Source organism: Podarcis gaigeae, assembly GCF_964106915.1.
Source record: "Podarcis gaigeae genome assembly, chromosome: 16".
Lineage (NCBI taxonomy): Eukaryota > Metazoa > Chordata > Lepidosauria > Squamata > Lacertidae > Podarcis > Podarcis gaigeae.
In genome coordinates, this window is record NC_139693.1 from 3,582,019 (window position 1) to 3,596,313 (window position 14,295).

The 14,295-nt window shown below is 50.7% G+C and overlaps 1 protein-coding gene and 1 long non-coding RNA gene across 5 annotated transcripts in view; one reads left to right on the forward strand and one right to left on the reverse strand.

Moving 5' to 3' along the window:
• ARNT (aryl hydrocarbon receptor nuclear translocator) overlaps positions 1-14,295 on the reverse strand; it is a 38,920-nt gene that overhangs the window by 17,142 nt on the left and 7,483 nt on the right. For 2 of the 4 annotated variants that reach the window (XM_083715647.1, XM_083715646.1), the window contains exons 3-7: positions 14,096-14,140; positions 12,097-12,141; positions 7,074-7,118; positions 3,087-3,300; positions 1,527-1,740 (exon numbers count right to left, since the gene is read on the reverse strand). In XM_083715647.1, coding sequence (XP_083571773.1) covers positions 1,527-1,740; positions 3,087-3,300; positions 7,074-7,118; positions 12,097-12,141; positions 14,096-14,140 — 563 coding nt within the window. The remainder of the gene's footprint in view (positions 1-1,526; positions 1,741-3,086; positions 3,301-7,073; positions 7,119-12,096; positions 12,142-14,095; positions 14,141-14,295) is intronic. The other 2 variants (XM_083715649.1, XM_083715648.1) reach the window with 1 other exon arrangement.
• LOC310833544 lies at positions 3,254-7,627 on the forward strand. Its single transcript, XR_014558772.1, has 2 exons — positions 3,254-3,374; positions 3,405-7,627. It is a non-coding gene; the product is annotated as an uncharacterized lncRNA (long non-coding RNA).

Genomic DNA, 14,295 nt, shown 5'->3' on the forward strand with positions numbered 1-14,295 from the left:
CAAGACGAAGAGACTCACGGAACGGATTCTTTTCGTCTTGTGAGGCACCACTGTACCTGCTCCCGAAGGGCTGTGCGCACACAGCTGGAGATTATGCCTGCGTGGAAACTTCCCCTGCTCCTCCCTTTTCAATTCCCTCCTGGTTCTGGGAGACAGTGGTTCGGGGGAGAATAGGGAAGCACTGGGCTCTTCACTTGCCTGACCTGCCTCCTCCTCCTCCTCTTCTTCCGACCCATTCTGTGCTCCACCCTCCATCTCTGGAGATTCCCCTGCCTCCAACTCTTGCCTCCTGGCTGACACAGGTCCCCCCAGATCATCGACTGCCTCTCCCAAGTTAGACTCCAGCCCTCTTCCCCCCAATGCACCCTCACCAGCACTTTGCCAGCCCCTAACAGCAGTATTCTGCAACGTAAAAACCTCAGAAGAGCCCTGCTGGATTAGGACCAAAGGGGGTGTGATGGCCTGTGACTCGGGCTCGGACTCAGAACCAGAGGAGTCTCAGTCCGCACCGGATCCTTTGCCTCAGGCAGCACCTGAACCAAGTCTGGGGCCTGATTCTGAAGAGCCCCAGTCTGCACAGGTTCCCCTGCAACAAGCACCAGCTGGGTCGAGTCAGGGGCCTGAGCCTGCCCTGGCTCCAGATTCGGGGATTCCCTCGTTGCCTCCAGCTGGGCCATCACTTACAGCTGCTCCACTACCGGTTGGGTCAGGAGAGGCTGAGGCAGCCTCTGGGTCTAGTAACCCACCGACGTCTCCCGAGCTGCAGAAACTGAGGTCTGAGAGAAGGAGAGACCTGAGTACTCGCAGGAGGAGTGCTCGCCTCTGGGCAAAACCATGGAGGTGAGTTGCCGGGGGATCAGGACTGGCCGTTACCCTGACAGAGATAAAAGGCTGCTGGACCCCGTCCCAGGTTGCGGGAGCAACACTGCTGTATGTTAGACTCTGCCTGAGTTCCTGTGCCTGTCCTTGCCTTGTTTCCTGCCTTGTGTCCTGCCTTGGCCCTGCCGGACTGACTCCCAGCAGAACCTTTGGATTCTGGACTGGTCCTGGACTGTGTTTCAAGGGTTACCCCCGGGCCCAGCACAGGGGGCCCATCTAGTCCAGCATCCTGTTCTCACAACGGTCAAATGACCCAAACCACCCAGGAATCTAGATAGATTGCCTCAGGACCTGGAGGTTCAATAGGAATATCTGAAGAGCTGGATCAGGCCAACAGCCCGTCCAGTCCAGCATCCTGTTCTCACAGTGGCGAACCAGGTGCCTGTGGGAAACTTGCAAGCGGGACTTGAGTTCAAGAGCAACTCTGCCCTCTTGTGGTTTTCAGCAAGTGGTATTGGGTTCTGCTTCCCCAAGGTTGGCAAGCATTGTTGCCATTCTGAGCGGAACAGGGGGCAGTCCTGCGCTAAAAAGCAAGGCGAAGAATAAATCCCAGGACATCCACGGTTATGAAATGTCAACAGGATCTCAGCAGGACGTTACAGGACATGCGGTGACTGGGATGGTGGTGGCAGGACAGCCGAGCTCACCCGTGAGGGCGTTTTCTGACGTGGAGAGCTGTTCCCGCAGCTTGTCCACATCGTCGGGGTGCACCTGGTCGTAGAGGGTGCTGCCGAACCACTGGGACTGGGGCTGGTTCAGGACGGGTGTCACGGAGTCGGAGACGTAGACCACCCGGCCCGTCTCGCAGGACACGATGAAGAGGAACCCGTCGGCTGCCTCCAGAATCAAGTGTTTAAGCTCCTGCAGAGAGAGAGAGAGAGAGATGGCAGAGCATTAAGCTTAGTAGTGTTCACACTGACTGGCAGCAGGCATTCCCATCCCTACCTGGAGATGCCAGCAATTGGATCTGAGACCTTTTGCATGCAAAGCCTGTGCTCTACCCCCGAGGCATGGCTCCCGAAAAATAAACTCAAGATTCTAGTCCTCATGACTCTGAATAGGAACACTGGGAGCTACTTTGCCCCCAGGGGGTCTCTGGGGATTGAGAGAGCGAGTCTCTCCCAGCCTTACGTGGAAAATCATTTATTACAATTGTACTCCGCCTTTCTTCCAAGGACCTCAAGGTGGCAAACACAGTTTTCCTCTTCCTCCACTTTATCATTGCAACAACCCTGCGAGGGAGGTGAGGCTGGGAGAGGCAGTGACTGGCCCAACCGAGGCCCCCCACAGTGAGCTTCCTGGCTGAGTGGGGATTCGAACCCTGCTCTCCCAGGTCCTAGTCCGACACCCTCACTGGCGTTTCTCAAACTTGGGTCCCCAACCGTTGTTGGATTACAGCTCCCATCATCCCTAGGTAGCAGGACCAGCGGTCCAGGATGCTCGACTCTCATGTGACCAAACATACACGGGGGGGGAAATCCAATTCAATTCAAACCCGGAAATAGTGGGAGCGAGCCGGAAAGTCCTTGTGGCACACAAGGAGAGCCCGAAGAGGACGTCAGGGAGGGCGGAGGAAGCCCCGAAGGCACCAGAGGCATAGCAGGGATTTGTTTAGGCTGCTCAGCCTCTCTGCCTAACAGCTGCAGCAGCAGCAGCAGTTGCTGCCACTTTTATTTACACATCCTCCAGCCTCCTGGAGGCCCCAGAACTTTAGTTCTAGTTATGGATATTTTTGGATCCAGTATTTTTGCTCTGGGTTGGAGAAAGCACGGCACCGAGGGCGTTTAAAGGGTGCTCCCTACTTACGCACACGGAGGCCCTGTACGTAACCCCCGCGTTAAGTGGGGATAGACAGACGCCTGTGTCGGAATTCTGTACGGCCGACCTACTCCTCCTCCGACGTTCCTCCGACTGTGATTAATGACCTAAGCCTTTGATGAGGCTTCAAGCACGTTCCCTCATTACGCAGAGTATCCGGGCAGCAGAAGGACGAGAAATATAAGCTACATTGCTACGTGTTATTTCTAACTACGCAGACAGAAAAGAATATACATCCTCTGTGAGAGTCAGTGAACCAACTGAGACAAAGAAACAGGAAACCAACAACATCCGTCTCCCGTTTGACTTCCAACAGTCTGGAATGTAAACAGAGTCTTGTGACTCCAAAAACTGCACAGTGGCATAAACAGAAATCTAACAGCCTGTACCTGGTCAGTGAGGAAGGAAGGCTTGTAGGTGCCGTCAGTGGAGGTGTTCCCGGTGCCCCGCAGGGACTTCATGTGCGAGACGGCCATGCGCAGGATGGTGAGCTTGTCCGGCTTGCGGGCCAGGGCGCTGCAGGTGGGGACCATGTCTGACAGCTCCGTTATGTAGGCCGTCATCTTGTTCCTTCGGCGGCGCTCAATCTCGCTGTGGTTCTCCCTGCAGGTTGGCGGGAGGGTGAAAGGAGGCAGGCCGGTTAGTTCACAAGGCTCCAGTGGCCAACCCTGCGCACGGTCGCACGAGAGGAGGAGGGGGAGGAGGAGGAGGAGGAGGAGGAGGAGGAAAGGAATGGATGCGGGGCCAGGAATCGTGGTTAGAGGCTGCAAAACTCTCATGCTGGACATGCAACAGGAAAGGTGCAAGAGAAACTTCCAGCCGCTTCAAAACAGGAACAACCATAGAAGCAGCTCGACTGCACTTGGAGCCAAAAGGACCATCGGGCGCTGGGTTCTGCTTCCGGAAACTGGCAGCCAGTTAGGTGCCTTTGGGATGCTCACAGGGCACAGCAGTTGAGAGCATGAAAAGAGCCCTGTAGCCGGATCAGGCCACAGGGGCCCCATGTGGTCTGGCACCCTGCTCTCACGGTGGCCAAAAGCCCCTAAGCACTGAGACAGGCTGCCTCTGGATCTCAGTAGCTGAGAAACAAGCTGAGCTTTGGAGAAGCAAACCACGGTTTGTTGGGGCAATGCATAATCAACCTGTGATTAAGCAAACCACAGTTATTGTTACGTGCAAACCAGGCCCTCAGGCGTGGTAAGGATGTAACAGGCCACTTTAAAGGAAACGTTCGCAGGTCGGACTGTGAAAGCCACCCTCCCTTCCAACACTCCTCCCCTCCGAAAAAAAGATTACACTGGGCTTCCTACAAGGAAAAAAGAAACCGGGTTAGAGGCAACGGAATGAGTCTGATGTGTGGCAAGCGTGGAATGGGAGATGGAACTGGATGGATGGTGGAGTGAAGACGGAACAAGTATTTTTTTTCTTTAATGGAAAAAAAGTAGGCTTGGAATTGTCCATCTTGACAGCTAATTTTTGGGAACCTTTGGCTGGGATCTCGTGCTTCCCAGTACAAACACACAAAGGTACCAAGTGAAGCGAAAAAAGGGAGCAACTTTTCCACAGAGCAGACTTACGGGCTTCTCTGCAGAACTCCTCGCCAGTGCTCCCCCCCTATATCCCTTCTCTGCACAAGAAGTTGGGGGGGGGGCTGGCACTAGTGTGACTCAGAGTAACCATGGGAGATCTTGGCTTTGGATGAATTGGGCGCCCACAAAAAGCTGAGAATCTTGACACCTGACAAGAAATCCTTCAGATCCTCAAGAGCTTTCTCCTCCCCCCAAACCAGGTGTGGCGAAACCTTTGGCCCTCCAGCTGTTTATTTATTGCTGATTGATTGATTGATTGATTACACTTAGATCCCACCTCCTTTCCCCCAAGGAGCTCACAGTACATGGCTCTCCCCCCCCCCCCTTGTGAGGTAGGTGAGGCTGAGAGAGGCAGCGATTGGCCTACGGTTACTTCGTGGCTAAGTGGTCTCTACAAGGTCCTAGGTCTCTACAAGGTCCTACTCCAACACGGACCACTGCACCGCAATGGCTCCCAGTCTGTTGCTGAACTACAGCTCCCATCAGCAAGCATGGCCAATGGCCAGGCATGATGATGATGGGAGTTGCAGTCCAGCATAATCCAGAGGGCCAGAGATTCCCCCCCCCACCTGACATAAGGGGGAGGGAGACGGCTGCAGTCCCAGGAGGCTTCTTCGGCCCAGGGAATGGGGTGGCTCTCCAAGGCAACTGTTGAACTACAACTCCCAGCAATGTCATCATCAACCCTGACCGCTGGGCCAGCCTGGCAGGGACTGACGCGCATTGGGAGTTCAAGGACACCTGGAGGACACCTGGAGGAGATGCTTTTCTCTAGACCTTCTTTATTGTCCTGAAATGCTGTAACACAGACACACACGCTACAGAAAAACAACCTTGCAGAAACTGTTGCTGTTCTCTCTCTACCTGCCTTGGGTTCTATACTCCCAATATTCCAACTCGCTTTCTGCTACAGTTTGGACATGAGAAATCTTTAGCTCTCAGTTATGTTCAGGATTATCATCTTACTTGGGCCAAGCCTCTGTGCTTGCTATCTGCTGGATCTATTGCTCCATCCCTATGACTCTACCCCACAGCAAAACCATCTGAAAGCCTTCCCCCAACTCCTGAAGAAAGACTTCAACAATGCATCGGGTGGGACTTTGCTCTTCTATGTTGCGGGCAATTTGGAAGTAAAAGAAAAGAGTCCAGCTGTAGATTCTCGCAAAAGTGGAGGCCTGTCTTGTCCAGCATCCTATCTGCACAGCCGCCAAATGCCCCTGGAAGCGAGATAGACTGCCCCTGGACCTGGAGGTTCCAGAAGAGCCTGGCTGCTGGATCAGACCAAGGGGGTCCCACCTAGTCCAGCGTCCGATTCTCACAGCAGCCAACCAGACGCCCCAACAGAAACCCCACAAGTTCTACTGAAAGGGCACGGTACCAATAAATAAATTTAAAGGTTTCCACATAGATGCAGGGAGAGAGTCTCAACACGCTCAGCAGGCTCAGGTGCCACCTCAAGCACCAAAGTCAAGATTAAGCTGCAAAAAAGAAAAAGGATTCTAAAAGTGCTTGCCGCTGCTACCTGTGGCGCTGTTGTTAATGTAGGTTAAATGTCTCTCTCTCCCACCCACCCCAAGCATTGCAATCAAGGGGCCGGCGGCTTTGGACTGGCGGTAAGAGGAGCCTGAGAGGAGATATGCTGGGCATCTTCAAATATCTCAAGAGCTGTCATGTGGAAGAAGGAACAAGCTTGTTTTCTCCTGCTCTGGGGGGCAATGGCTTCAGGTTACAAAGAAAGGAGAGTCCGACGAAACATCAGGAAGAACTTTCTGACAGTAAGAGCTGTTCGACAGTGGAACAGACTCCCACTAGAAGTGATGGGCTCTCCTTCCTTGGAGGTGTTTAAGCAGAGGTTGGGTGGCCATCTTTCATGGATGCTTTAGCTGAGATTCCTGCATTGCAGCAGGTTGGACTGGATGACCCTCGGGGTCCCTTCCAACTCAGGTCTATAACTGCCTCCCAGTTTTGACAGAGGACCACCTCGGCCAAAGAGTGGCAGCCAAGGTCCTTTTGGTCGCCCCATTAACAAACCAGCCTGCCATCAAGTCCCCCTGTTGATCGGGCAGCCAGATGAGGCATAAGCAATGCCAGCTGCCGACCCCCCTCACAAAGGCCGGCTTCGTCATAAGCCAGTAGAGCAGGAACAAAGACAGCTGCCTTACACAGAGTCAGCCCACTGGTCCATCCAGCTCAGTATCGTCAGCACTGACTGGCAGCAGCATCTCAAGATTTCAGACTCAGAGGCCATTCCTGGTCCTACTTGGAGATACCGGGGATCTTCTGCATGCAAAGCAGGTAACCTGAAACTCAGCTATAGCCCTTACCCTAAAATAAAGTAAGAATCCAGTCCTCATGGCTCTGAACGAAGTGTTTCTACAAAGCCAGACCCTTGCTCTGCCTTGTCTACACTGACCTGCTGAAGTTCTCCAAGGTTTCAGGCATGAAACATTTGCAGCTCCACCTGGAACTGGGAAATGAACCCGGGTTCATTTGAATGCTGCTGCTGAGCCCCTTGCCCTTATTTTGCAACCCACCCTGCTTCTGAAAGAGCCAAACATGCCGTTCATCAAACCAAACCAGGAAAGGTGCTGATTTTTCAGGTAAGTCTCGTGTTTGGGTTCAAGACCTCGATTTAAGGAAGGAAGGAGGTGAGGGCAGGGAGACTATTAAGAGGAGGCGGACGGGGAGGGGTGTCACAGAGGAGGAAAAGAGGAGGAGGAGGAGAAGGAGCTCTGCTTTGCCATGCTTAAATAAAAAACACACACAACCAAATCTCCATTCTCCTACCTGGCCAGTCTTTCCTTATCCGCTGAGCTCTGCTCATCATCAGACCTGGAAATAAAAGGGGTGAGCTAAGCTAAAACTGGGGAGGAAAAAAATGTATTTTAAAGTAACGGGGAATAAAAGAAAGGAGGGTGGGGGAAGGGAATGGAACAGGAGACCCAATTTATCTGCAATAAGAAGCGGAAGGTGTGTGTGTGTGTAATGACTTTGTTGGCATTCTGGAACCAGCTGCAGGCTGGGTGCTATATGCCCTGTGTGAGAGGAAAAGGTCTCCGCCCAGAGGGGCATACAAACCGTGTTAGAGACATGGATGAGGGTGGAGAGAGAAAAAACGAGGTGAGAGAAGAGGAGAAAGTCTGGCCAGAGTATAGTGTGGAGCAAGTGAAGGACGAGTCAGGTGGCACAGCAGGACCCCACAAAGGACACTATGTATGTATATATTTATTTATTTTTATTTCACTATATATACAGAGAGCATTATTGTAAAACAAACAATACTAAACCTCAACCTCAAAGCATGTTACAAAAAGAATAAAACAAAGCATCAGAGGGTAAAACCTGTGTGTGTGCGCTAAACTAAAACCCAGAGTAAAACACACAGAAGTCTATGTACTTGGAGAGGCTTTGCCTAAACAAAAATGTTTCTACCAGACATCAAGAACAGTACAGTAAAGGCGCCAGCCTGATGCATCAATAGGCAGGGAGTTCCAAAGTGTGGGGGCTGCCATACCAAAAGAGTGGAGCAAATATTTACGTGGCACCTGGAACACTGCCAGTTCCACAGGCTGGAGCAGCTCACTAGAATGTAAGCCCCAGGGCTTGGTTCTAATACTAGGGGAGCTGTAAGTCCCTTGCAACATGCCAAGGCATGAGAGGCAGAGGGCCTCTGAGAGCGTGCAGAGCGCCTTGCTGCTGACCAAGACACAGCCATGTGGGTTGAGAAGTGCAAAGGCAAGCTTTCATGAACGCCATTCCCAAATCCCCAAAAAGGAAGGGTGGGATACTTATATGATGAATAATAATAATATTACGGAATGGGAAGTTCTCAGTGGGGAAACTGATTGGCTATTAGTTACGGTTTTGCAGCACTGCATGAAGACTTAAAAAGGGGAAAAAATCCTGAGGCTTTTAATTCTTAACCTGTGGTGGAACTGGTTCAACCACTGCCTCCTGTTAGTTTTTAAAATGACTGTCTCTTTCCAAAGGAGTCCTGAAGCAACTTGCGAATGTCACAAAATACAAAATATAGTCGGACAATAAAGGATGTGTTAAAAACAAGTAGCCTAAAAGTGTTCATCCAAGGAAGGTTACCGAGCCACATGAAATATCCACGCTGCCAAAGGAATGCCAGACCCTTCAGCACTGTCCAAATCGCCTGGGGGAATATTGGAAACCAAACCACAGGAAAGGCCAGGAATGTTCCTCATACTGGTCTGTCTAGTTCAGTACTGTTCACACTGGCTGGCAGTGGCTTTCCAGGGTTTTAGGCAGCGAATCTTTCCAAGATGACCCCAGTGGGGACTGAACCTGGGACCTTCTGAATGCAAAGCAGGTGCTCTACTATTGAGCTAAGATTCTAGTCCTCATGGTTCTGAAGGACCAGCTAAAAATAGAAACGTAGGAAGCTGCCTTATACCAATCATTGTTCACCCTGATTCTCCAGGTCTCAGACCAGGATATTTCCCTCTCCCTACCTCGGGAGATGCTGGGGCCTTCTGCAGGCAAAGCAGGTGTTCTGCCACTGAAGCTGCAGACCTTCCCCAAATAATTATCCAATTAAAACAGCCGTGGTAGCATCCAGGCTGCCTTTTAAGCCCTGCCACTTCCCACTTTCAAATCTTAAAAAAACTGGGTTTGAAGCCAGATTTGGCGGGGGAAGGAAACCTGGGTTGCAGCTTTAAAAGAAACGCCCCTCCACCGCCACCCCCAAACGACTTGATGCAAATCCAGCAGAGCGGTTTTTGCAAGTCAGGAGGAGGAGGAAACAGAGAAATCTCCACCCCTTCTCAAAATCTAAGCAATCCTCCAGAACTGAGAAGCAGAAATCTTGCAAGGAGCCTTCCCCAGCAGGCAAAGAGCTACAAAGGGAGGCAGGGATATTGCATTGGGCGCCAGTAACCTCTTTTGCTTCCCACTGCATCTCGGCTAGTAATCAACTTGCTACGAAGAACCTGAACCCAAGCCTGTATTTTTCCTCCTCCCTCCCACTCAGTTTTTGTCTTTTTTTAAAAAAAAAGGATTGTTAAATCTTTTTTTTTAAAAAGTTATACTTTTTACATTACAAAATCAAAAATATTTAACAGAAACGATAAAGAGAGATGAAAATGAAGAGGTGTTAAAAAGCAATGTGTAAGCCACTCTGGGAGCAGGATTAAAAATAATAATAATACCAAAATGAATAAGAAGAAGAACATAGGGAGACCAGAAGAGCCTGGCTGCTGGATCAGGCCCAGTGATCCATTTGGTCGAGCATCCTGGCCAACCCGATGCCCAAGTGGGAAGGCCGCCAGCAGGACTTGGGCACCAGAGCAGCTCCCCACCAGCCCCCGCAGTTTCCTGCAACTGTTATCCAGACGCATGGCTGGCTCCCAGTGTGGAGGCAGAGAATAGCCATTGTGGCTAGGAGCCATAGATAGCACTCTCCTCCTCCTTGAATTTGTCTAATCCTCTTTTGAAGGCATCCAAGTTGGCGACCCTCAACTGTAGGAGCAAGTGCCATAGTTGAGCTGTGTGAAGAAGCACTTCAAAAGCAAAAGTTTTCTTTTACAGTCCTTTCAGTTCATTCATCCAAAACTCCTCCCCATCGGAAAAGACCGTCTCTGTACTAAGCAAGGTAGCTAAGTCATGGGTAGGCAAACTAAGGCCCAGGGGCCGGATCCGACCCAGTCGCCTTCTCAATCATGCCTGCGGACGGTCCAGAAATCAGCGTGTTTTTACATGAGTGGAATGTGTCCTTTTATTTAAAATGCATCTCTGGGTTATTTGTGGCGCATAGGAATTCGTTCATATATATGTTTTCAAAATATAGTCTGGCCCCACACAAGGTCTGAGGGACAGTAGACCAGCCCCTTGCTGAAAAAGTTTGCTGATCCCTGAGCTAAGTCCTTGTTACCACGGGTGTTGAAATCCCCCATGAATTGCAACCTTGCACGAGGGCACCCATTTTGAAGACGGGAGTAAATAACCCTCCGAGTGATCCCAACATGATGGATGGTGCAACTGGGGGACGGGCCTAACTTGTGGGGTGGAAGATACACCTTAATAAGTAACAAGGATGATATAGTACAATGGCATCTTTCGTGGGGCTTCGGTTCCAAGTGTTCTGTGCGTACATGGTAACATGTATACTCCAACCCTTGGAGCCATCCCTGCGCCAGCACCCCTGGGCTTTTGGAGCTGGTGTGTTGAGAAGGGCTGGCCCGCCAAGCGAGGCAGAGAGTTTATACGCTCTTTCCACACCAGGAAAACCTGGGACAAAAAGAGCTTTTGCGGTCTCTCGCCTTGCTTACCAGACAAGGCCTGCTTGGAACACCGGCTCTGGTTTGCTCTCGCGAAATCTTGTGGGCCTATCCTGAGTTTTCACGAAATCTCGCACTTCTGCAGCTGGCACACCGAGAGGGCCTTGCACAGAAAGCAAGCCAGGGAGCTTAAAAGCTCTTTTCATGCAGGAAGAACCTTGCGTGCTTTTAATTTGCGCGATTTCACCCGGCCGGCCTTCAACCACACAAGGTTGAAACCGCACAGGTTTAATGTGTGCAAGTTGCCAATGTTCTGTACTTCCGTTTTCATCCTTCCTGGACCAGGCCAGATGCAGGAGGTGGAGGTTATGCCCTGGTCTTACTGGGCAAACCACAAAGGACTTCTTTGCCATGCTGAAAACTGGTGAATCAAGCCAGAATCATCAGTGAAAGCATTTTGAGGCTAGGTTCGGATCTGGGCAAAGAGCCCAAGCTGACTGGTTCCTCCTGCTGACTCACAGCGCTCAGCCCCCTAAGAGAGATTTCCTGCATCTGACAGGCACCGAAGATAATGGCAGGCAGATGGTGGGGGCGAGCTCCCCAGCTTTAAAAAAAAAGGAAGAAGAAAGAAGATCGGCTTTTGACCTTTAAACAGCAAAATGGCCTCACTTCGAACCAGGGTTGCGCAAGGCAGGCGAGTGTTAAAAGTCACTGCGGGCAACAGTTTCTCTCGCCAGCGAGTCAGAGATGCTTATCTTTGAAGAGGAAGAAGAGGAACAGGAAGAAAAATCCCCCCTCCAATTTAAGACGTTTGTGCAGGGATTAAAAAGAAGTCGCTGGATGGCTGCAGGTATGTGGCAATTCAACGGAAAGAATAGCCTGACCTCAGGCAAGCGGATATGAGCCAACTCCTTGACCTGTCTGTTGAGACAGTGTGGCAGGTCCAAACAAACCACGGGATTTAATTTTTTTAAAAACTTATGTCTCACTTTCCCATCAGGCCCCTCCCTCCCTCTGTTATTTATGCCCAGCTTCTGCCAGCTTCCCATCCCACCCCTGCCTCAGTTTACCACCTGGTGCTTGCCTTCTCTTTCTCCCCAGCCCCTTATTCCTGCCTCCGTTTCCCCACCCAGTGCCTGCCTTCTGTCTCTTTCCTCCCTGGAGCAAGTTGCTCTGAGAGCTTTGCCATTTAAAAAAACAACAAGTAATAATAATTTTTAAAACCCTGGCTTTGCAGTCTGCTGCACCCCCCCCCCCGCGAAAGAGCAGCTGCATTCTTCTAATTAGCCGTGCTTAAAAACAAACTGAAAATTACTCCAGCCACCACCCCCTGCACCCCAAATTTTGAGAAAGAGGCTATTTGCTTTGCTGTTTCAAAGGCAGAGTTTTCGGAGGGATTGGGAGGCGGGAGAAGGGAGGGAAGGAGGGCTGGATTACATGGGATGCTTCGAGCCAGGGCAGAGATGGATGAAAGGCCACCTGGAGCTCAGGTGAGTGGCAAATGACAATGGTACAGCGCCTGGGCCTCAATGGCTCCTGCAGGGCAGAGGCGCTGGAGGAAGCCTTACCTAGCAAACCGCTCCTTGTCGTTCGGGAGCTGGTCATCATCGCACCTAGGAGAAGAATTGGGAGAAGGAAGACATGAGAAAAGGGCAGCTTCGAACAGCACGGAACGGACTGTGCCTCTTTGGACAACGGCCTGGGCCACAACTGCTGAGACTTGGGAGACTGTTTCATTCCAATCGTTAGAATTCCAAGTCTTGGCAAGTCACCGTTCTTGGAAGAAGAATACAGTGGTGCCTCGCAAGACGAAATTAATTCGTTCCGCAAGTTTTTTCGTCTTGCGAGTTTTTCGTCTTGCGAAGCACGGTTTCCCATAGGAATGCATTGAAAATCAATCAATGCGTTCCTATGGAAACTGCCTTCAGACCAGGTCCAGGGACAGTCTGTCCCCCTACCTCTTCTGAAGGCTTGGGGGGGGGGACAAGGGCTTTTCTTCCCACCCCCAGCATTTTAAAAAACCCCGGGACAGCATTTTAAGATCGCCCAGGACAGCGGACTTCTCCGCTGTCCCGGGGCGATTTTAAAGCCCCCGGGAAGGCAGGCGGGGGGGAGCAAAGACTTTCGCCCCCCGCCAGCCTTCAGAAGAGGTCCAAGACCTCTTCTGAAGGCCGGCGGGGGGCGAAAGTCTTTGCTCCCCCCCGCCTGCCTTCAAAAGCCGTCCGGGATAGCGGAGAAACGCGCTAGCCCATAGGGAAGCAAGCCCATAGGGAAATTCGTCTTGCGAAGCAACTCGCAAACGGAAAACCCTTTCGTCTTGTGGGTTTTCCGTCTTGCGAGGCATTCGTCTTGCGGGGCACCACTGTATTCTTTTTTATTTGCAATATAAATGTTTTATATGCAAATATTTTATCTGCAAATACAGCAGCTCAGGTCCTTATGGGCGCTTTGTACAGTCCTTTTCTTTTAGTCGCCTTCTTTTGAAAAGAAAGTATGGTGGTGAATTTTTCTTGATTCACCTTTTTGTAAACTGCTTTGAGGTTTTTACAGCCCAGCGGTATATAATTTTTTTGAAACCAACTAACTGGCTAAGAAATACATGCTCAGAAGACCTGCTAGCCTGGATCTCCTACAGACAACGACACTGGCTTGAAGAGATTAAGCTTTTGAACAGTGACTGTTTCAGAGCCCTAGCTCATCAGGAATCCCATACGGGATGAGATGGTGTTGCAGGACTCCGTAGCCTAGTTCATCAGGGATCCCAGGCTAGATCATGGAATCACAGAAGTGTGGGGTTGGACGGGACCCCAAGGGTCGACTTGTTCAAACACCTGCACTGCTAAAGGAAGCTATCCAACTTCTGTTTAAAAACCTGCAATGGATGATAGCCCAACACTTTCTGAAGGAGTCCGTTCTACTGTCAGATAGCTCTTACCCTCAGAAAGTTCTTCCAGATGTTTTGCTGGAATCTCCTTTCCTGTAACTTGAACCCACTGCTTCAGGTCCCACCCTCTGGAGCAGTGGCAAATAAGTTTAATCCATCTTACATTTGACAGACCTTCAGATATGTGAAGACTGCTATCTTATCACCCTTCAGTTTTCTCTTCTGCAGGCTAAACATACCCAACTCCCTCAATTGTCCCTCCTAAGGCTTGGTTCCCAGACCCTTGATTATCTCGGTCGCCAGACTCCACACACATTCCAGCCTAAACATATCATTCTTAAGATATTATAACGTTGCAGCTCTACGTAGCCATGTTCATCAGGGATCTTCTGCTAGACACGACAATATTGCTGTACTATGTAGCCTATCAAGTTTGGCTATGCACTGGCATCACTAAGGGCAAAACGAAGCCTTCTGTAAATGAAGGAGATCCTTCCTGCACTGGACACGAGTCATCCCAGCCAATCAGGGATACCAGAGAGAAAAGAATTTGACCTCAGCTCTTGCACAGCCAAGTCCCATTCCCTTCTATTTTCTGATGAGCCTTTTCACAAGACGGATCCCTCTCTCGCTTTGGCTCAGCACAAGTCCCCAAGCCCCTTGCCACTGGAAGTCCGTCTCACCTGAGAAATTTGCTGTTCCCTTCTCCGTCGTCATCAAAATCGAGCCTGGAGAACAAGAGCAAGAACGACTGTTATCTCAGCTGCAACAAACCTCACCCTCGGACTCCCAAGTCAAATAGCAGGTGAAGAAAATGAAAGCCAAGTAGAGTCTTAAAACTCAAGAGGGCTCCAAGGATGTTGAAATTTAGGTGTAGGGTTTA